At 46.9% G+C, this 23,534-nt stretch overlaps 1 protein-coding gene across 1 annotated transcript in view; it reads left to right on the top strand.

Moving 5' to 3' along the window:
• The window catches only part of GLRA1 (glycine receptor alpha 1), an 82,646-nt gene that overhangs the window by 21,748 nt on the left and 37,364 nt on the right, over positions 1-23,534 (top strand). Inside the window, exons 2-3 of the mRNA XM_045902203.1 lie at positions 10,409-10,536; positions 16,606-16,673. Of these exons, the coding sequence (XP_045758159.1) occupies positions 10,409-10,536; positions 16,606-16,673 (196 nt within the window). The remainder of the gene's footprint in view (positions 1-10,408; positions 10,537-16,605; positions 16,674-23,534) is intronic.

Here is a 23,534-nt window from a genome sequence, read left to right on the forward strand (position 1 = left end):
CAACATGGGCCAGCTGTTATTATTATATTATTCATATTTTGCTCAATCACCTGGTACAATCTCTGGCTTATAGTAGGCACTACGTAAATAGTTTGGGATAAATAAGTAAACCAATGAAGTAATAAATTAATGGTAACTCAAAAGAGATGATGATGACCTCAAAGTGCCTAGAGAATGAAAAAGGCTGACTGCCCTGTGAAGGGAAAGAGCTTGTTTCCACAGCATCTGTAAAAGCATGGGGCCTTTTGCCATTCAAACGACACCTGCAGTTGGTAAAGGCCGGTGTATTTTAAAGATGAGTGAACTGAGATGGAAAAAATTAAATGAAAGTCAAGCTAATGCCAGAGAAATTCTGAGAAGCAATTTAATGAAAGCCAAGAAGGGATCGCCCATCCCCTTCCCGTCTTTTGTGAATGGCCAAATTGTCAGGATGCCCCAGACCACAACTGGAGATCCTGGTCATGTTATGGCTCTGCCATCCGAGACCCTGAGCAGGTCTCTCAACCTTCCAGTGGAACCTCCAAGTCACCACCTGTACACGGGGATGCTGTCATGGGCATGGGACAAGGAGCAAATGCAGCGACCGATTTGGAAGTGCCACATACATGGAAAGCATTATTTGTATGAGAGTGATCATCATACTGTTCTCAACCCACACTCTCCGATTCTCAGAGTTCCAGGAATTCCCACCGGTAGTTCCAAGAGTCATGCAAACATTTTATCATGAACCACAGTGGCTCCTCAGAGGAACTTTGCAATCATTATCACTTGGAAGAGTCAACAGAGTGTAGCAGTTAATAGCGTGGGCTTTAGAGGCCAGCTGACTGGTGGCGGTGCCCCTTATAAGCTATACAACCTTGACTACACTTCTGAAAATGCAAGCGTCAGCTTCCTCATCTGTAAAATGGAGGTAATGATGTCATCTTCATAGGATTGTTGAGAAGATCAAATACAGTGACACATGTAAAGTACCCAGCACACGGTAAGTGCTAAGTGATTGGGAGCTATCCCTACCTTGAGCTAATACCATGTCTTTATCTGTTTTTATCCTATTATTATTTCTCCTCAATATTTACGCTCCCAGGCCTTGGCAACCTCAAATGACCAATCTCTGCTGATCAGTGCAATTTTTCTTCCCGAAACTTTTTGTCCAGAAGCCCTGAGCTCCATTCTCTGCAAAGACATACTTTTCCAGTGAGATTTATCTGATTAAAAAGAAAACTGCATTGAAGGTAATGAGAGCCATTTGCTCTCCTGTCCAGCTCATGGGATGCATGCTGATTACGCAGGGCCTGCTAATAAGAGCTTTGACTCTGGCAGAGCAAACCCCATAGGCCTGTTCTTTAGCACTCAAGTCTCTGAAGGATCCCCCAGGATTCCTCACACTGTAACTCATTGCAGAATGACACGATGGTCAGAGGCACGGGAAAATTTCCCCAAATGAGACATTTGGGGGCTGTCAGTGAGATGGTTGTTGTTGAATCATAATTAGGGACCTAAGTGGGGAGAAATGTGAGGTGTATGCACAGACATGGGTTTGGCCTAGGCCACTGGCCTGAATCAACCCATGGGAGGGTTGTGGATGCTCCCAAAAGAAAAAGATGGCTTCTCCTATCTTCCTGTCTTGGATTTTCCCAGAGGACGCCAAGTTTTTTCCCCTGGGACTGACTAAAGGTATCAGGGCCAGGACTGGGCACTTTTTTACTCCAGTCAGATCACATCACTGAGGCCCAGTACCTGCACAGCTACATTCTGCTTCCCCCGGAATGCCAAGTGCTCATCACCCATTTAACAACTATCTGTTGAGCCCTGACCATGGGCCAGGCTCTATGCATCATGGAAGGAGCCTGGAAGGAAACATGCAAACACCATTCTAGCAGGGTCTTGCCTACATAACCCCTCAATTGCCCCAGGCCCGAGGAAAAGGAAGGCTACAGAGTGGAAGGTTGAGCTTGAACCAGAAAACACCAAGGGCTGCTGTGATTCCAGCCTTGAAACCGACACAGGGAGTGAGGAGAGACGTCAGGCAAATCCAGCATGGCGTGTCACCACTAGATCACCACACAAGTTTGAAGCCTTAATTGTCTTACTTTAAAATGGGACACACATCCTACTGCTCGGGCTGTTGGCAGGATAAAATGAGATAAAATATGTAATGCTGTCTCTTGTCACCAAACAAGAAAAATAAAAACACAGCTTTTTGGAAATGAAATGAGAGGCTGCGGGGAGTATAGACTCCCTCTCCTAGAGGAGATTACCTACAGGATTTGATGACCTACAGGAAATTCTACCCTCAATGGACTGGGTTTGAGGCTCTGTGATGCTATAGCAGGGCCAGGACTAGGGTGAGACAAGTGAGGCACCCAGAACACCATATTTAAAGAGGGGCTCACTCTCAGGCCCCTGTAAGGGCACACACAACCCTGAGAGTGAGTGCCTCCCTCAATTTCCCAAGGAGCCTCCTCCCCTCCTCCCTGCTGCCAGCCTGCTTTGTGGAGAGACAGAAAATAAAGCAGAAGAGTTCACAGATGGGAGGTTATCCAGAGGAACAGACCAGAAGCAATGATAAGGTATATGAAAGCTCCCTAGAGATTCCCACTTCCCTAGGGGCAGGGGAAGAACCTGATGGAGTCTCAAGGTTCCTTCCAGCTCCAAGGATCCAAGATTTTATCTTTCCCACACAAGAGAATCGTATTCAAATACATGTGCTTTCTGACACAGATAAGGTTTTCTTATAGGGAGCAGATATAGCTGGGGGAGGTGGGCCAGGAAGGGAGAAAGAGGTGTTGTCCCGTAAGTCCCTGGGGAGAAGTGGGCTCCGAGCATGCCAAATGTGACATTCTGCTCCCAGGGGTGCTTAGCAGATCATGAAGTGAGAGTAATAAGATGTCAGGCCCTCCCTGGCCAGCCTAAGCCCCTTACTGCGATCAAATCAAATTGGAATTGCACAGCTGGCCATGAAAAGCCAGATGTTGACCTAAGGATGCAACCCAGGCCAAGCTGAGGGTGACCAGCAGGGCCCACACTGCATAGCAACCCCCAGGTTCCCGGATGTCAGAGCCAGGGTCCAGGAAACTGGTCAAGTCCAGAAGGCCAGAGAATGCTGGTCGCACCTCTTCCCAGGAGCCTAGGACATGGAGCCCTCCTCAGCACCTCTCCCCTTTCCTTTCCCCAAGACAGCCCATAGGCAGAAGAAAGAAAGCTTTCCCCCCCCAAAATGCACAACATGGACAATGGCAAATGTTGGTTCTCTCTGAAAGTGCAGAGGCTAAAATTAATAAAACTCAGAAAAATTCTCTGATTCATGTCCCCACCTTCCCCTAAACACTGCCTTCCTGCTCTGAAGCACCATAGCAATCCAATTATGCCACCTGAGCTGGGTGGCAACCTCCGATAATTGTTTATGTACCTGATCTGTTCTGTCTGCTCAACTATAAACAACAAGAGGGCAAAGGCCACTCATCAACAAATGATTATTGATTGCTAGCACATGCCAAGCACCGAACGATACAGACACAAACTCTGCCCACATGGGGGGCTTCTTCTGTAGGCAATGACATGTTCATCTGCATCTCCCCAATAGCGCCTTATACGTATAGTGGGTGCTTAATAAATCAGAAAGATCAGAGGATTTCACAGCAAGGGGGCCTGCAAAATTGAGACAAACTAGCACTCCACAGTCTAGTCCCTCAACAGACTGATGATCCATCCTCCTACCTTCCCTGCTGGGTCAAGTCCCAGAACCGCTCTCTGAGCAGCCACCACCAGCTGAATGGAGCGGGCACACAACACAAAACAGTTCATTGTGCCTGATCTAATGCCAATCTGCCATGCCCCAGATGAAGAAGCTGAGGGCCACCTATGAGAAAGAATTAGCCCGAGACCACACAGGAACTTACAGAGGCACTACAACTACACCCTTGTTCCCCAGCTCCCACCTTAATGTGTTTTCCTCTGTTCCACAGCGACCTTCAAAATTGTGTCATAGTGAATACCCATGGACGCACAGAGCAGACTTTCAAACAACCTTTGACTAGTTGACCAGGTGCTTTCTGCACAGAATAATACCCTCTCATTGGATCACCTCCCTGCCAAGACAGAGGGGAGAGATATTCTGGCCCAAGTCAGAGGACAAGTTGCCTGGAAACCAAGTTGGACACCCCCCACTTGGAGCTGTTTTTGGAGGGCCCATTCCCCAAGCTTGGCCAGACCACAATTCAGTATAACCAGAAACGGCTGAGAAATCAGGATGGCTTCTTTTTAGTGCAAAGGGATTAGGGAGGGGTAATCGTCCCTTAACTTTTAGACCCACCATAAGGACACAGACCAGGGGGGCCAATCCCTACTGCTCCCAACCTCACAGACTCAATGCTTCATCCTCACCTCTTGTCACTGTTCTCTCTCCACCCCGCCCTCCCTCACACACGCTAAACTTCTTTTAGTTCTCCAAGCCCTCTCTCACCTCTAGACTGAACACGTGCTGTTCCTTCTACTCAAAGCACTCCTCCTCCCCTATTTCTTCCAGGCCAACCCCACACCCCACCTTCAAGCTCTATTGTAAAAATCGCCTTCTCCGCAAAGCCTCTTGGAAAGCCCCCACCCTCACCTAAGTGCAGTCGAGTGCCCATCCCTTGTGCTCACTGAGCCCCTAGATAATAGCACTGGCGGCACCCAGGCACCTTCACATTCACGTTCTCCTCTCCCCGCTCCACCTCCCTTCCCCTTCTCAGCCTGCACCTGCAGCTTCTCCTCCAGCCCTGCACACCTCTCCCTAGGTTACCCTCTGCCTGTTAGTCTCTCTTCTGCCCCTCACCTTGTTCTTTCTCCCCATTTCCCACCCTGGACCTCCCGACTTGTCTACCCATGTTGAACCAAGGAGATGGAACCTGTTGGGGGAACCCCCTCTGCTAACCTAGAATGTGGTGCCATGCAGGGTATAACTGAAAACTGTTTCTCCCCAGTATTGTTGCCAACCCCAGCTCATTTGAAATTCGGATTGACAGCTCCATATTGATTCCCTATTTCCAATTGATGTTGCAACAGGAGAACGAGAATCTGAGCATTGATCTGGCCTTTTTTCCAACAAATCCCTGAAAAATGAGTTGTTCCATTGGAGAGAAATCTCGAGACTGGATTGGAAAAAACCAAGTCACAAACATGTTCACATTCCTTCAAAAGATTCCAGACAAATTTAGATGCCAAGACCAGATGCGTGAAAAAGAAAAAAAGAAGGAATATTACAGACTAATAAAATGATAGTTTAGGGCCAGAAGGACTCTTAGAGATTATACTAAACCCTTTATTTTATAGCTTAGAAAACTGCAAGCCACAAAGGATGACTGTGAAAGCCACAAAAGTGACTCTCTGAAGATCACACAACCCCCACTTCACTGTGTCCCCCTGCCTCCATCCCCCCACCCCTGGCTTGAAAACCCACTCCTGGATCTTTCCATGGTCTCTTTCATTAGGAGTCAAAACTGAGTCTTTTAACTACCAAAGTCTCCCTGTGTGACACATCTCCTGACTTAAAGGTGACAGGGAGTTGAATACTCTGTCCAGTCACTGCAGCTTTGGCCATAAAGCCTTCCCAGCGAGGGATAGACCACTTGGTCCCAGAAGACCTCCCTGTCTTTCTGAAATTACTATTAATCAAATCTGTCTCAACCGAGTCTGATCCACTCTATTACATTGCAGTAATCCCTGAAACAATCTGCATCATTTCCAAATACTTTCATAGGGTCAGCAAATCCTAACAATCCAATGTCTCATTTCTCAAATTCATCCCCAATTTCTCTGTTCAGTAGCTCACAGTTGATAAGCAAAGGTTCAAGTTCACCAGAGGTAGTGGTTCTAAATGTGCAACAAGACCTCCTTGATGCGTATTTACTCTGCACAAAAGCACAGAGCACAGATTTACTACAGGGGGCCCTTGAACTAATTCTGTGCAAAATGTGCTTTCTAAATATAGACAGAAATGTACAATGATTGTCAAGTGGAGGGGCATGGCTAGTTTGACATTCAAATGGAGGCTTTGTATGTGAAAAAGAATGAGGGAAACTTTGGTCTAGGGCAGTAAGAGATGGGGGATGACTGGAGGTGGTTCACACGCAATACCAATGAATTATGATTGAGATCTTTCTCTTTCAAGTTCTCATTCTCTCGAGAAGAAGGTCTCAGTCAGGTGTTAATGTGTCTCCAACCTTTTCACAATACTTGCTGGTCTTCCCCTGGGACTCCAGGCAGGCCTTGGGTTCGAATGTTGGTAATCAACAGCGAGTAACTAGAATTGTAGACTTCTCTTTTTCTTTCGTTTTCACTGCTTTCCCTAGCGGGGTTATGTCTATCACAGCAAATAACACTGCTTTTTCATTTGCAAGTCATGAAATATCAAGTTGGGTGTTTAAAGAGTTAAGTTTGAAGGAAGTGAGGCAATTTAAGGAAATATTGTAGCTGATGAGAAGAGGTAGTGCAGAACAGGGCCGAAAATGTGAAAGTGACCCCCAAAAAACCAACTGGTATGGGATACCAGTTGGGACTAGCGAATCTCAGAATTTCAAAGGTTTTCGCTATGAATCACTTGAGGAAACAGGTCATGGGGCGACCCACAACTCTTTCTTCTCCATGTTTCAGTGTGGTGAGTGCAGTTGCATGCATCAGAATTGCGGAGTCAGACTCCTGCTCTGATGTTCCCGGACGTCACAGAATATCACAAGCTTCCAAAACAAATAGTAATAATAGCAGCAACGTTATGGATACACTTCACAATTTACAAGGCTTTCCCATACATTGTAGCTTTTGGATGAAGCAAAGCTTAAAAATTTGAGTTCTAGGGCGCCTGGGTGGCTCAGTTGGTTAAGCGACTGCCTTCGGCTCAGGTCATGATCCTGGAGTCCCAGGATCAAGTCCCACATCGGGCTCCCTGCTCGGCAGGGAGTCTGCTTCTCCCTCTGACCCTCCCCACTCTCATGTGCTCTCTCTCATTCTCTCTCTCTCAAATAAATAAATAAAATCTTAAAAAAAAAAATTTGAGTTCTAAACCCTTCTGTCGTTAAAGTGCTGTGTGACCTGAGGGCAGTTACTTAACCTCTCAGAGTCTCCGTGCCCTCAATTCAGCTCCCCATGCCAGCGCTTGTAGTGGGTCAGTGGCCAGGTAACCAGACCACAAATGCTGCAGACACGAGAGCTAGGGGGACCAGAGGACTCCTCAGCTTGGGGGAGGAGTCCGGGATTAAATGGCACATTTGGCTAATAGCCAATGGTAGGGGACACTTTGGGGCACATTCATTCTCTCCCCGTTCGGCATAATAGGATCAGGCTTATGAAAGAGGCCTAAGGGCCAAGAGATGGCTGGTTCTCTTGGAGCTGCTGGGAGGGAGTACTGTGTTCCCAAGTCTTATTGTCTGAGAGGAGGGACTGGGGAGAGAACAGGAGCTTATGAAAGCTTCATAACCGCCACTCCTAGAAAGGTTCTAGAAGTGAATGATAGCAGCAGAAAAGTCATAAATCCCCCATTGCAGGCCTGTGGTCCCTTTTGCTCACGCCAGAGCCACAGAGCAGCCATGAGTCTGGTGCTGAATGGGGAAAAGGCTGGGACTGCAGTACTAACTGTGGGCCATGGAAGGCATCCGGCATGACTGTCCAGCCATGTAGGGCCAACGGTGCAGCCGAAAGCAGCAGTGAGAGCAAAAGATGCCCGCAGACGGGCTCCGAACTGCTTCAAGCACGCACACACGCACGCGCACACACACACACACGTACACACACGTACACACACACAGAGCAAGGCAAGAGCAAGACAATATATTGAGTGCCCATTATGTACCAAAAACTGTCCTAGGTGTTTTTTAGCTGTGCTACCACGGTTACTGCTTGTGTAAAACTAATTTGACCTATGGGGCAACTCAAGTTCAGAGAGGTTGAGTAACTTCCCCAAGGTCACACAGCTTATAAATAAGTGAGACAGGATAGGGGCGGGGTGGCTCAGTTGGTTAAGCAGCTGCCTTCGGCTCAGGTCATGATCCCAGGGTCCTGGGATCGAGCCCAGTATTGGGCTCCCTGCTCAGCGGGGAGCCTGCTTGTGTTCCCTTTCTTGCTGTGTCTCTGTCAAATAAATAAATAAAATCTTTAAAAAAAAATATAAGTGAGACAGGATAAATTCCAGTCATCTGTTCTTTTCACTCTTTTTGCGCTAGCCTATATTATATCTCACAGTACGTTTCGGAAATACATACATGCAATGCACATACCACATACATACATCCACACAAGCCTTCAACACATTCACACCCTATACCCCACATGTACATCCATCCCACATGTACACACACAAATGCTGTACTTAACACTTTCACACGAACATAGGTATTCACGTTTGCACATACGTATCTATGTAACACAATCCACCCCATCGCATCCCAGTCCCCACACACATCCATACACATCCACCCACTTGAACACATCACATCTAGAAACCTGCCCACATCACACCCACTCACAAACATCCAGACTCACACACACAAAAAAACAGTAAAATGCATTTGTCCCTCATCCTATCAATCAAAATGAGCTCTTAAGTGTATGGATAAGGGATCTTCAGGTTACATAACATGAGTGTCTAAATAATCCTGAAATACCTTCTGGAATTGCACAGGAATACCAGATTGCTTTCAGTATTCTTTTTACTGGAAATAATAGTGTAATTACTTTAAAATTGTTAATCCATACATGAATATTTATGAATACCCTACTAACCAGAATATTTGATTAAAGTAGCATCGTATTCATTCATTCATTCACTGTGCAATCACTGAGTATCAATTATGTCTGAGACACCATGGTAGACACAGCAGGGGATTAAAAGAACAAATAAACAATAAATAAAAACACCATGGTTCCTGGTCTTCAAACACAAACACAAGTAATTATATTACCAGGTAGCATGGTCCAGGACCTGGTGAGTGAGGGATGTGACAGGAAAGGGGGACGAGGAGACAAGATGGCTCTGGAGCTTGTAGGCTAGACAGTGGCCAAATGCTGGTGCTGTCTGGGGAAGCGGGCTCTGGAGGAGCAAGTTCAGAGAGGAAGCTGGGGCATTCAGTTTGCAAGATAAATTTTAGGCACAGGCAGGACATCTAGCTAGACACGCCCTGCAGGTGTTTGCAAATGAAGAAAGGGGGCTTCCGGATCGGCCAGGCAAGAGAGACTTGAGAGCCATCCATTAGAGGTGATCACTTAAATTGTTACAACTGAGATCAGAAACAAGCCAAGGCGAAGAACAAGAGAGGTTGAGTGCAGATCCTTGGGGAACACGATGTCTTACTTGGCTAGGTGACAGAAGCTCCCATCTTATGCAACACACACACACACACACACACAAGTGCGTGCACACACTCATCCCTCTATGCATGCGCGTCCTTCAACGTCCTGGCCCCTGAGAGCACCACACACCACATTTGCACTTGCTCCCAGCTATCTCCTGGTATCAGTTCAGGCCTAGGAAATCTCATTTGCCCAAAGCAACCCAAAGGACTGTTCTTTAAGCCTTCAGCTTCCAATCTTGACTCTTCCTAGAAATCTGCACACCTTTGAGAGTGTGGCAGGGGGACAGCCACTGTTCTTAGACGTCAGTAATCCATGCCGTGGCATGAATGAGGACCTGAGAGTACTTTGTTGCATGGGGGCTGGTGACAGAAACAGTGTGAAGCACCCCAGCAGTCTGATCTCAGATCCCCCGGTCTGGATACACTGAGGCAGACTGGTTTACTCTGGGACCTACGTCAGCCTCTTCCACTAACTGTACCTCAATGTTCCCAACTGAGCATTTTCTAAACTGTATGTTTCATGAGATGGTAGTCCCCTAAGTATGGGCCTCTAAGCTTGTTAAAGCTTCTGAGAAGACTCGAGGTAAAGATGCCTGGTTAAATTTCTGTTCCCGAATGTATTTGACTTGGGCAACATTTTTTTTTAATTAGTGGCTGATTCTGAAAAGAAACTTCGGGGAAAGGCTAGACTATGAGATCTCTAAGACTCCCTCTGGATGTGCTATTCCCCAGACCCATGAGAGTGCAGGCACCTAAAACACAGGGCTGGGCCTCCTGGGAAGTTAACCGTTCGATCTCCTCTCCAGGGAGGCCCCACAGCCGAGTGTGATTGCACAAAACCCCAGAGAGGCAGCCTGAAGAGGTAGCAGCTTCTCCGAAGCATGAGACACACAGCTGCCTGCCAGGATCCCATGTTGGCGGGTATCTGGCCGACTAAACAATTTAACCTGGCCTTTCCTCATTCATTAAGGACCCACACTGCCTATTTCTCAGGCTGAGAACACTCTGGTGGCTCTTGGGTCTGGGCAAGGCTGGCATATGATCACACAGCCATCATTAACCCTCTGCTTTCCCCTCTCCTTTCTTAGCCTTGCTGCTTCCAAGGAGGCTGAAGCCGCCCGCTCCGCGCCCAAGCCTATGTCACCCTCGGATTTCCTGGATAAGCTAATGGGGAGAACCTCTGGATATGACGCCAGGATCAGGCCCAACTTTAAAGGTAGAGTAAACTTTCCTTCCAGATCCTCAGGGGTCTGCTTTCCTATATTACAGAATCAAGCAGCATGGTTTTGTATGCAGATGGTAAACACAGGGTATGAATCCCGTGACTCTTTCCTCGCCCACAGGCAGACATTGTTAGTCAGTTCTGTCTCCTCCCCACCAAGCCCGAAACAAAGCCTCAGAGAATCCCCCTCAGCAATACCTCTGGTTGCCAGGAGTCAGTAGGTGAATTAAAACCTATTGGCTCCCATTCTGTGCCAAGATGCCCTTCAACAGATGAATGGACAAAGAAGATGTGGTCCATATATACAATGGAATATTACTCAGCCATCAGAAAGGATGAATACCCAACGTTTACATCAACATGGATGGGACTGGAGGAGATTAAGTGAAATAAGTCAAGCAGAGAAAGTCCATTATCATATGGTTTCACTTATTTGTGGCACATAAGGAATAGCATGGAGGACATTAGAAGGAAGGGAAAAATGGGGGGGGGCAGGAATCGGAGGGAGAGATAAACCATGAGAGACTATGGACTCTGAGAAACAAACAGGGTTCTAGAGGGGAGGGGGGAGGGGGGATTGGTTAGCCCGGTGATGGGTATTAAGGAGGGCACGTACTGCATGGGGCACTGGGTGTTATACGAAAACAATGGATCGTGGATCACCACATCAAAAACCAATAATGTGGGCGCCTGGGTGGCTCAGTTGGTTGAGCGACTGCCTTCGGCTCAGGTCATGATCCTGGAGTCCCGGGATTGAGTCCCACATCAGGCTCCCTGCTGAGCAGGGAGTCTGCTTCTCCCTCTGACCCTCTTCCCTCTCGTGCTCTCTCTCTCATTCGCTCTCTCTCAAATAAAATCTAAAAAAAAAAAAAAACCAATAATGTATTGTATGGTGACTAACATAATAAAATAAGATTAAAAAAAAAAAAAAACCTATTGGCTCCCTCTGGTATAATGGACAGATAGGCAAACATGAAATGTGGAGAAATAGGTCCACGTTGTGCTTCAGGCACAAACGTATGCTCTGAACTTTGATAAGCCTCTTCCTTTCTCTGGGCTTCAGTTCCTCATCTCTACGGGGATAGAGTTGGCTCTACCTGTGGGTTTTAAACTGTGCCCGAAAAGGGAGCTGAGGGAATAATGAGCAAGCCCACCCTCGCTTCTCTCCCAAGCCATCCTACTTTGATTTCTTTTAGAGAAGAAATTTCCAACTAAAATTCATCAGCTGGAAGTTCCCAGGGATTGATATATAATTTTGAAACGTTCTAGTCTAACTCAGAGTCACAATTTCAAATGGCTACAGGGATTAGGCAGGTCACTTAAATGAGTGAGGTGAGCCAAAAGTAAGGCCAAAGGGAGTTGTAGCAACTGTGGAGAAACAGAGGTGCAGGTCCCTCGAAAGGGGACAGCCTCTCCTTAGCCCCAGCCCACAGTTACCCTGCAGGAATCAGGGCCCCATGTTGCCAGATCATCCAATATTCTAAGAAGAGCCAGAAATCAAGATTTATGCAAAATTTCCTGATCCTGAAAACATGTAAATTCAAACAAAACATGTTTGTGAGCCAGATATGTCCTGTGGGCAACCAATTTACAAATCCTCACCAGAGTGATCTGAGAAGTTTCTTTGAGCTCTCGGGGTCCTACGAGGTCCTGATGTCTGTTACGAGAGGAGGCAGGGCCCCTTTGTCCGGGGACACCCCAGAAGTTGCAGTAATCTCAAGCCGCTGAGCAGACTTCTGCAGGTGTGGTCTTGAGGAGCTCCTGCGGATCCTGTGCACTCCGACCATCCTCCCAGGACCCCTGCAGAAATCTTATTTCAAGGACCAACTGCCAGCCTTCTAATCAACTCTTGATTCCAGATGCCCTTCCTCACTGTTTCTTTTGGCTCAAGTCCAAGACCAAACAAGGGATGTGACAGCTGGTAACAGCTCCCTAATATTTGCTTACCTTGCTCCCCATTCTCTAAGTACCCTTCTCAGAGAGCTCTGCAAATGGAAAGTGGCCTGTGAGATGCACTGGGGTGGGTCGTTGGGGCCCACCTCCCACTCCTGTTTACCTCCAGGCTCCCCTGGCCCCTTCTCCTGAGGCCCGATCTTCCAACATCCTTAGCATGACCTTGGTTCCCTCAAGGGCAGGTAAGTCAGGACCAAGTTTGCTGCTATAGTGTCTGGACCCCAGCCCTTCACCAGGGTCACAACCTCAGACACCCAGAGGGATCAGGTATGACACGAGTGAAGCTGGATGGGGATAAGAGAAAACCAGAAAGCACAGGCTCAGGGAGCTGCCAGGTAGGAATGCAGGCCCAGGGCAGCAGGCCTTCCGAGGTAAGACTTGAGTCTAGGGTTTTCTGTGAAATCTTCCAAGTCGGCAGCTAAATGACATCTTTTAGAAACACCATTGGCCAAATCGAACACGTTCAAGAGCTGACCACCAGGTTGCCTCCCGCGCCTGGGACAATTTTCCGGCATTCCGGCCCACCACGCCCCCTGCTGGGCTCTCTCAGAACTCCAACCTGAGTGCCGCGGTCTAGCTCTCCAGAGAAAGGAGGAACTCGTTTGTTGAATGTGTATTCATCCAGGGTTCATGTGTTAGTCATCCTTCACGCATAGCACTGCACTTGCACATAGATGGCCCTCAATAAACCTTTCAAAGCTGAATGAATGAGCGAATGAACCAAAATACGTGCTAAGGCTTAAAGCAGTTAAGTGACTTTTCCAAGGGATGCCGTCAAGACTAGGATTTTCACTCAGCTACATTTACTCAATTCTTTGTCTAATGCTAGTGATTTGTTGATTTGTTTATTCATTCATTTATTTACTTACTTATTGGCTTAGCAGTGGACAGTTTTAAGAAGTAAACTTTGACCCAGACTATAAAATTATTGAATTAACGAAGACCCTTCTCCCCAGTCTGAGAGCCTTACTTTGAACATCCGGGCCCCAAATCTACAGGACTAGATAATGTCTCAGGTTTTTCCCAAACCTGCAGTGTCTCTACCCCCTTCAGTCCCCTCCAAGTCGGGCTCTGAGCAAGATACATCTTTCTAGACACCCCCCTCCCCCACCCCCACGCCCCAGAAACTGGGAAGCAAGGTTTCTCTGTTCTCCCTCGTGGTAAGAGCCATGAGGGTTCTCCTGCCCCTGAGTCCTCTGGTCCCTTCACACTTCCACTCAAGGCACAAACAGCATTCCCAAAAGCCCCATACAAACCACAGAGCTCCCGAAAAGGCCGTATATATAAGGCCCTGTGACCCTAACACAAGAGGAAGAGGCCTGTGTTGTTTGAAAACTCCACAGAGTGATTAATCACTCAGCAGTTCTCTGCAGGCACCAGAAGCCTTGCCTGCTCTTGACTCTCCTGAAGATGGGGTGGCAGAAACAGTAGGCTCGGTCTGCAGAACACAGTGGCCATACAAACCAGGACACAGAAGGAAAGAGGGCGAAAACTGGAGTCCAGTCCTCCCACTGCTGACCTGATAGTGTGACCCGAAGGCCATCACTTGACATATCTGGGCCTCTGTTTCCGCATCTGTAAAATGATCCAGTAGGATCTAGGCCCTTCCAGCGCTGATAGTCTGAATCCTCCTTAAGACTTTGTGTAGGATAATGGCTCCCAGGATCAGGGGCACAGCCTAATACAAACACATACACAAAAGCAAAATTAAACTTTAATATTTAATGAAATATATACATTTTCCTGCTGCCACAGGCAGCCGGATTGTAATTTTCTCGAGGATAATTTAATTTCAGATTTATATCAATGAGCCGCACCTCCCCAGGGGTCCCTTTGGCTGGCGCCCTCTCACACGCATAAATCAGAATCCAATTTATATGGGTGTCACAGCAGCAGATACTTGCAGCGCCTGGTGGGAACTCTGAGTGCGTCATTTCAAGGCACAGGCAGTAACTCTTGGGGGCATTTTAATGGCATGAGACCGAATGAAAAGAAAAGCCTGGGTCTGAGTCTAAATGAGGGGGAAAAAAAATTTTAATGGGTCTTTGTTTAGGTGGAAGTGACAAGGAGGCAGATTTCCACTCAACAAAAGGGAACTTTTTTAGCAGACAGAAGTATCCAGCTATGGAAAGAGCTGCTGACGATGAAATGAGGTCCCCACCGTCGGAGGTGTTCAAGCACTCAGCCTTGAGTGGGCAGCTGGCGCCACTAGACCAGTGGCCCCCAAACTTGCCTGTGTGAGAATCACCCTGTTAGCTTGTTAAACAAGACACTCCGGGCCACGCGGCAAGGATTCAGGTTCACTGGGTCTGGGGTTGGGCCACGGACTCTGCAGTGTAAATGGTTCACCAGTGATTCTACTGCAGTTTGGGAAGAAACTGATGAGGTGACCCTCAAGAAACCTTCCAGCCCCCAAACCCTGTAACCTTGTAGTTCACATGGATAGCCTCCATAAGGGAATTCCAAACCAAAGGAGCACAGAGTGTCTACCCAGATCAAGAGGGGAAATTGTAACCCAGAAACAGGAAGGGGCGTGCCTGAATCAAATAGCCAGTGAGTATTGGAGTTTCAAAAACCCAGGAAGCCCGGCACTCCCTTGGAGGGAAAACCTGGATTCCTACCACAAGACTGGGTCCCTTCCTGCACACCAAGATTTCTGAAAAGAAGGAAACTTTGAGTTTGGGTAAAATGTTTGGGCTACTTTCTAAAGAGGGACAGAGAGGAATGGGTAAGAGGGGACACAAAGACATTTGCTTCCTTCTTTCCACAATCAGAAAACTTGGGTGTGAGTCCTGGCTCCACCACTTGCTGGCTAAATAAGCCCAAGTAAGTTATTAAAACTCTCAGCTCCACAGCAGGGACAGTGATTTTGGCCTGGCTCCCTCAGGACCTCATGGGGATCAACAAGAAAGCAGACCTGAAAAAATTCACAGGTTGCACACTGCAATCTTCATGTGAAGGATTATGAGCTATTATCCAAGTCTTCCCCACCTTCAAGGTCAGCTCAAGGTTTATCACCGTCACGAGGTCTTTCCTAATGCCTTGCTCCACAGAACCTCTCTTACACCTAGACGCCTACTGTTTATAGCAATCTTACCCATAGTCTCACACTCCTCTCTGGTTATTTTATATTGGCCCCCTTGTCAGCTTATGGGGAAGCCCAGTGCTTAAAATCCAGCATTCTACCACTCTGTGACCTTGAGCATGCCCCTTCCTCTCTCCGAACCTCTCTCCTCCAAGTACAGCCAGTCACCAGCTTTGGAATTAGAGAACTCTGAACTCCAACCCTGGCTCAACCACTTACTAGCTGTGTGGTCATGAACAAATAACCTCTCTGAGCCTCTGTTTCCTCATCTGCAAAATGGAGGTAATAACCATATCTTCTGGAGTTGTTGAGAGGATATAATGAGATAGTATCAGTAACATTCTCAGCACAGCAGCAAACCCTGTGATGCTCAGTAGAAGGTAACTGCTCCAATTAATAGTATAAAAATGAAGAGATTGGGTTTCAGCTGGACAGAGGTCCCCTAACAATGAGATCCCAAAGAGCAAATATTCCTCCATGTCTTTCCTATCCTTTGCAGTAGAATTCAAAAAGCTTGCCTGGAAAGTATTTAATAAAGACTTACGGACTTCCCCTGAGGTTCCCTCTGGATTCCTCAGCTGGTAATTCCCATCAACGCCCTTTCAGGCAATCATCCTTGGTTCCTAAGTTCAAGGCAAGGAACTTGCTGTTCCTTGCGATTCCCAAGATGGCCTCCAAATGTTGGAGCCGTAAATACATTTCAGCCACAAATTAGAAGGCAGCCGATGGGGTTTGGGGAAGGGATTTCAGCCATATGGCAGGATGATGAATCATCCTGTGTTAATGAAAGTACATCCTAGCTTAGCCTCTGGTGTTCTGTACCTGGTGCTCGCTTGGGGACCAGGGAATCTGGCATAGTGATGTGGCTGGGAGTCCCTGCTGCTCAGGGGTGGGGTGGAGGGCATGTAAGGGTCTCCTCCACCAAGAGGGATCCATCCCTGAAGTCAGTGTTCCAGGAAGGGGTTCTATCCTGTGGGTTCCTTCCTGGCCATGGAGCTAAGCAGGAAATCTCTCTTGATTGGCAGGTCCCCCGGTGAATGTGAGCTGCAACATTTTCATCAACAGCTTCGGTTCCATTGCTGAGACAACTATGGTGAGTGAGTCAAAATACAGGCTGCTATTTCCTGCTGGGGACATCTCGCTCGCAGAAATATGTACCCTCTGCATTGGGCTTCCCCAAGGAGGGGAGAATCTGGTGTTTTTTTCAGATCTCCAGTGCATACCGTGCGACTGGGGCATTTTTACTGTCCTATTCAATGTTTTGGGTGAAGACACACATCTGCAAATGGCCAAAGAGACAGCAGAGCTAGCACATGCCAAACACCCAGGATAACAGAAACAAAATTATAGCAACAGGCTGAAGTTCTAGATGAAAAGAAAATGTAGAGATGCCTGGGTGGCTCAGTTGGCTAAGCATCTGCCTTCGGCTCGGGTCATGATCCCAGGGTCCTGGGACTGAGTTCCGCATCGGGCTCCCTGCTCAGTGGGGAGCCTGCTTTTCCCTCTGCCTGCCACTCCCTCTGCTTGTGCTCTCTCTCTCTCTCTCTGGCAAATAAATAAATAAAATCTTAAAAAAAAAAATGTAAAGAGCTGCTTGTAAGTTTACAATTCAACTGTGCAAGAGCAGAAGGCTGCTTCTAGAAGCCTCAGTGGGTCTATTGGGTTGATTCAACTCCTCTCTCTGCTTTTGTATATACTTCAACATTCTCATAGTAAAAAGTTTAAAATAAATCAACTATACTGGAGAAAAAGACCAGAAGGAAAAAATACCAAAACATTAATAGCAATTATCCCTGGACTGCAGACTTAACGGATAATTTTAATTTTCTTCTTTCAGTCTTTCCCTATTTTTTGAATTTCTGCAAGGAGCAAATACTACACTTGTGATTATAAATAAATGCAATGATACTTTAAAAATTTTTTCTCAATCCTTGAAAACAAAACAAAACAAAAAATAAATTGTACTTGTTTTGAAGGGAGTGATCTAGCTCGTGAGAAAGGAATTAAAGCAGCCTAAAGTCATCTCTTTATGAGCCAAGTGAGAGCAGCCAGCCAGTCACCAAGTGCTATAGACAGATGTTACTGCCAGGAAATCCTCTAAACCACCCATTTCTGGACATCCCCCTGGCCCTAGTTAAGTTCAGGCTTCCATGGGGCTTGCTCACATTACTGCAGAAGAGTCTGAACTCTCATCCAGCCCCACTCCGAGCCTTCTTTCCCACACACTGGTCTTTCTGAAATACAGATCCAATCACACCATTGCCCTGTTCAACGCCTCCCTGGTGGCTCCCCTTCACCTTCAGCACTAAGCCCCAATTCCTTTGCAAAGCGTAGAAGACCCTTGGTGATTCTACCCTGCTTCATCTCTCTTCTCTCTCTCTCTCGCTTCCCCTTCTGGATAATGGAAAGCCCTAGAGTTCTCCAAACAGGTGTGTCTCTGTCTGGTGCCACTGAGGACTCTGCCTAGAGCACCAGACCAGCCCCCCTTCCCTTGCTGACTCCTTCCCATGCTCCTCTAAGTCTATGCTGGAATTGCACGCACAGGAAGCCTGCACACTCTCACACACGGGTACACGTGTGAGTTCACCTGTGTGCTTGCCCCAAGGCTACGATGAGTTCTTCCCACCCATTCTCGTGACACATTTTACAGTGGCCGTAACAGCACTTACCACTCGGGGTGTAACACGTAACAGGGTTAACCGTCTGCTTATTCATCCCTGCTCTCGCCATAACGTAACTTATTTCTGGGGTGGAATCTTGTCTTGTTTCCCGTGGTAACCTCAGCAGCTGGCGCGGTGATTTATTTATTTTATTTTTTTTAAGATTTTATTTATTTATTCATGAGAGACAGAGAGAGAGAGAGAGAGAGACAGAGGCAGAGGGAGAAGCAGGCTCCCCGCAGAGCAGGGAGCCCGATGCGGGACTCGATCCCAGGACCCTGGGATCATGACCTGAGCCGAAGGCAGACGCTTAACCGACTGAGCCACTCAGGCGTCCCTGGTGCGGTGATTTAATAATGGGTACTCAATAACTTCTTAAAATAAATAAACCAGTCATCAAGTATAGTGTCTGTTGACTCACACAATTATTTGGTCCTAAACATTTATGGAGATTAGATCCAATCTTTCAGTCCCAGACTGGTGAAAATCACTGAGCTCTATCGGTCATGGGGCAAATGGTCCAAAATCTGTCCTTTTGCAAAGAGGCCTGTCTTGATAGGGTCAAGTAGACCCTGCCCGCCTCCAAAGGACAACTGATCAAACTCCCTAAAATTTAATAGGCCTATTATCTCCAAACCGAGATGATCCCACCTGTTGACTAGGAACAAACATGGCTGCTTTTCACTGGGTATCCAGATCAAAAAAAACAAGTTTTTCCACACTTCGAATGGTGTCTTAAGAGCTCCCAATGCTTTTCTTCTTGTCCCTCCCAAATCAGAAGCACATTATTCATACTCTCTGTGTGGTGACACTCTCCTTCTGGAATGGTACATAGTCATCAGATCAAGTCAGGGACCTCCCAGTTATGTAAAGAACTTGGTTCTTTGAGAACAGGTGTACATACCTGCTCTCCAAACCCATCTCAACTTGTTTCCCTACAATGGCCGCACAGAGATCTATTTCCTGGGCACAGATTCCTCCTAAAAGAATAGCAGTTTGCCCTTAGCTTGTGTGGTGGTTACAAGCCAGGCTCTGGCATCACATAGACCTGGCCTCACTCACTATATATGAGGAGCCGGTTTGCTTCATGTCTTTAAGCCTCGGTTTCCCCATCTATGAAATCCCCAGTGGTGACTAACATACTGACTTCATCAAGGTATCATGGGTGGAAATTATGTGCAAGAAAGTTTTTGTCACAGTAAATGCTTTTTGTCAGTGCTCTTAATTTCCCATGATAATGTTGATGACGATGATGATGATGATAATGGAGCCTGCAAAGCTGTAACTGATCAGCTGTACGATCCTGAGCCTCCATTTCCCCTCCCCCATGTCTCCTGCCTACCTTTCCAGACTTCAGTCCTGCTGCATTTTGCTCTCTATAGAGACAGCATAGCAATTAAGACACAATCTTCCTTGGCCAGACAAAACTCAAGGTTCAGCTCTGTGACCCCGGGCGGGGTAGCCTGAGTCAGCCTCCTGATCTGTAGAGTGGGGTACCAGTAGCATCCACCTCGTGACGTGTTGTGAGGATTAAGAGATAAAGCACAGAAAATGCTGAGCACGGTGCTTGACACAAAGTACACATGCAGTGAATATCAGCCATTATTATTAAATACAGCTTATAATTTTCAACACATTTCACACCCACTCTCTCATCTGATTCCTTCACTAAATATTTGGTCTTCTGACCACTCTCTACACAGTAGACATGGTAGACACTATGTCCCCCAGTGTGCAGCTGAGCAAACAGATACGGACACACCAGGCATGGATAAAGATCCAGTTCTCCTGACCCATAGAAGGTGTTCGTTGGGCACCACCCTGGCATTACATCAAAGGGCAAAGACTCAGGAAATCGAGGGGCCACAGACCCACACAGCATGCATAAGCAACCACCTAAGCAGTATCAAAAGCGGAAATCCAACCTCACCTCGTGCCAGGCTCAGCACACCTCAGGGGAAAATAGTACATACTAAAACCAGAGATAGCCCGCAAGGTAAGCCCGGGGGACACGGCCCCCTGCGGTGGAGAAACAGAATCCACAGACGAAGAATGAAGAATTGGCAATGATGTGCCTCCTTGGGAGTGGTCCACAGGTGATACAGTTTTCTCCTTCTTAATTAATGTTAATCCAAAATAGGAGTTACCATGTTCAGCTTGTACATTCCACAATACTGTGATTTCCTCCCCCCACTGGGGTCCTTAGTTATCTATATGCATTTAATTTACTTTGCAGATGATTTCAGAAAAACAGAACCTAATATCTCAGAACTAGAAAAACTTTAAGAAATTGTCTAAGGCAGTCCTTCATTTTACAGAGAGGGAATCTGACGGCTAGAGTGGGGACAGCACGGAGCAAGGTCACACAGCATGAAGCAGGTGTGACAGAAACCCAGGTCTAATGCTCTTCGCGTGGCCAAGGCTTCCCCTCACCCTCAGCTTCTTTCTCATCTAGATCCCACCAACCAAACCCTTTGGACCACTTTCCCATTCAAGCCCTCTTTCCTTGTCACTCAGAATATGCTTGGAGAGCAAGACTGGACCCATATTAATAACAAGAGCCACATCCATGCCTTAAATGCTACTGCGGGCCAGGCAGCGAGCAGAGCACTTCTGCATATGTCATCTCATTCAGAGCTCACGACAACCGCCATGAGGCACAGAAATGTTATCCCCATTTTACAGATAAGTAAGCTGAGGCTCAGAAAGGTTAAGTCACTTGCATAAAGTCACACAGCTGATCAGTGGCAGAGGTGGAATTTGAACTCAGATCTTATCTCCCCCCAAAGCCCGTCTTCTCCTGAGCCAAATATATAAATATTCAATTCCTGGATGTTTGGCATTCCCCAGCCCTTGCTTGTTTCCTTTCATCATAAGGAAATCAGAGATGAAAGGGAGCTTCACTGAATGGACTCCCAGCCCAGCACTCAGTCCCACCGACCACGCAAAGAGCCAGCTGTGCCTCCTGGGCCCGTGGTGATATGGATGTAGTCCCAGTGCCAGAAACTTTCCAAGAGCAGCAGTATAAACAGCTGGAGTCCCCAGGCCTGACTATCTGCGTCCCAGCGCCTGGCTTTATTCACCGGCGCTAACAGACAAGAAGCAGAGAGAGGCAGCCAGAAAAGCAACAGGGGTCTCTACCCATTCCCGACGAGGGGAGGGCTGAAGCTGCCAGCCCTTCATCTGACCTTTCCAGGGACTTTCATTGAGGCGATGCAGAAAACAAAGGTAGTTGGAACGGGAATGGAAAAAAGAGGGAAGGGGGTCCTGAACTAGAGCAGCCCCTTGGCAGGCTACAAGAGAAAGATTGGGAGCTAGAAGCCAGAGGGATCCATCCAGCTTGTCTGGACACGCGGAAGTGTGCACTAAGTGCTTACACTACAGCATCCATGTGTCTGTGTAGTATTTATGCCCCTGTATATACTGTGGGACTGTGTATTTGTACAAATGTGTATGCACATAGGCATGTGTACATGTATATGCTAGCTTAAATATACTGAAACAGGTAACCTCCAAGAGAGTGTGTATGACCAAGTACAGGTATGAACATAAGTATGTCTGCTTCTGTGGTTATAAATGTACACGTAAATAAGTATGGATTGCATGTTTCTGTGTGCACACATATATGTAAGAATAGGTACAAGTACTTAAGGGTGAATGTACAAGAAGTGTCTTGTCTTCAGTTACACAACTGTACATGGGGATTTGTGGGTAGATGAGCACATATTTAAGTATACGTCAGCATTTGAGTGAGCACATTTATGTGTGTATGCACGTGCGTGTGAATGTGTGTACACACAATTACATGTGAATAAGTGAAAGAGCATTTAAATGTGTATCAGTATGTGAGTACGAGTATGTGTATGCATGTGTGCAGGGGCAGGTTTGAGCGTGCACGCGTGGGGACACACTGAGAGCTGGAATTCATGTGTAAACAAATGTGAGAGAGACAGAGTGTGTGCATGTGTGTATATATGTGTGTGTGTGTATGGACGTCCTTTGGGCATGAATCCCAGTATGTCCATTATTAGGACCTGTGCTCCGGCCTCTCTTGCCAAGTCTTGGGCTAGCCTGCCATAGAGACAGGCACACTCTGTCCAGGACCCCCAGGGATTGATGACAGCCTATCCAACTATAGTCTACACGTTTGGCCTCATTTGTAGGTATTAAGGAGCAATGGAGAGAGTCCTGACCCAGAAGTCAAGAGACCAGGAGTTGAGTTCTAACTCTGCCACAATTTCATGCTACTGATACTCAGTCCCCGCTGGGTATCTGGCTCCAAGAATGGTGTGTAAAACACACGAGTAATAGGTATGAAAGACTTTCATGAATGCTATAGAAAGGCAAAGGATTGTTAACTACTGAACCAATCAGCCAAGGACTCCAATACATAAGCCTGAGGAGATGCCTTCTTGGTTTTTTTCCTTCTGTTCCCTATTTATTCATTTATGCTCTCCACCTCCATGTATTAAGGTCCTATATGTGCTGAACATGGCATTAAGCTCTAGGACTAGAATTCTGTTTTATTCGTATTAGTCTAGGCTTTCCTGCTGCAACAAATAACCCCCCAAATCTCAAAGTCTTAAAACAACAAAGATTGATTTATCACTCATCTCAAGTCTGCTACAGATCCAGGGGATTCTCCAAGACTACTACCCTGGATGTCGTGGCTGAGCATTACATCTCCATATCAATATGTGATTTCACATTTGTCGTGCAAGGGAAGAAAGCACTGAAGCCTTGAGCACCTCATTCTCCAAAGGAAGTCACGTGGCCCTGCCTGAAGAAAAGTGTGATCCCCCCACATCCCCAGAAGTAAACAGAATAGTAGTTCTCTGCTTTCTCATTTGGAGACGGTGAACAACAAAACCAAAGGTGACAACACAGTGTGATGAGAGAGATCACAGGACACTATGGGACATAGCGAATCATGACAACCCATAGCAATATTGGCCAACACTTAGGTCCTATGTGCCGGGTACTGTGAAAATGCTGTTGTGTGACTTTGGGTAATTTTTCTAAAGTGGAAATCTATTCATGGTACTCTCCATGTTAAAACCTTCCAGCAGAGAATGATGTCACGGAATGACCCAACTGTAAGAGGGTTTTAAGAAACCTGTTTGTGTTCAACGGTGCTAAAAGAGGGGGAAAGTCAAGTAAGAAAAGACAATAGTATCCAATGGGTTTGGCAGTGGGGGCTGCAGGAAGGGGAGCGTGTATGAAATTAGGGAATGTAACATCAGGGGCATGGAGAAAGCAGAAGACAAACTGAAGCAAAGACAGTAGGAAGATAA

This window comes from Mirounga angustirostris, unplaced genomic scaffold, assembly GCF_029215605.1.
Source record: "Mirounga angustirostris isolate CCGP_5_RB_7025 unplaced genomic scaffold, mMirAng1.0.hap1 SCAF_7, whole genome shotgun sequence".
Classification (NCBI taxonomy): Eukaryota; Metazoa; Chordata; class Mammalia; order Carnivora; family Phocidae; genus Mirounga; species Mirounga angustirostris.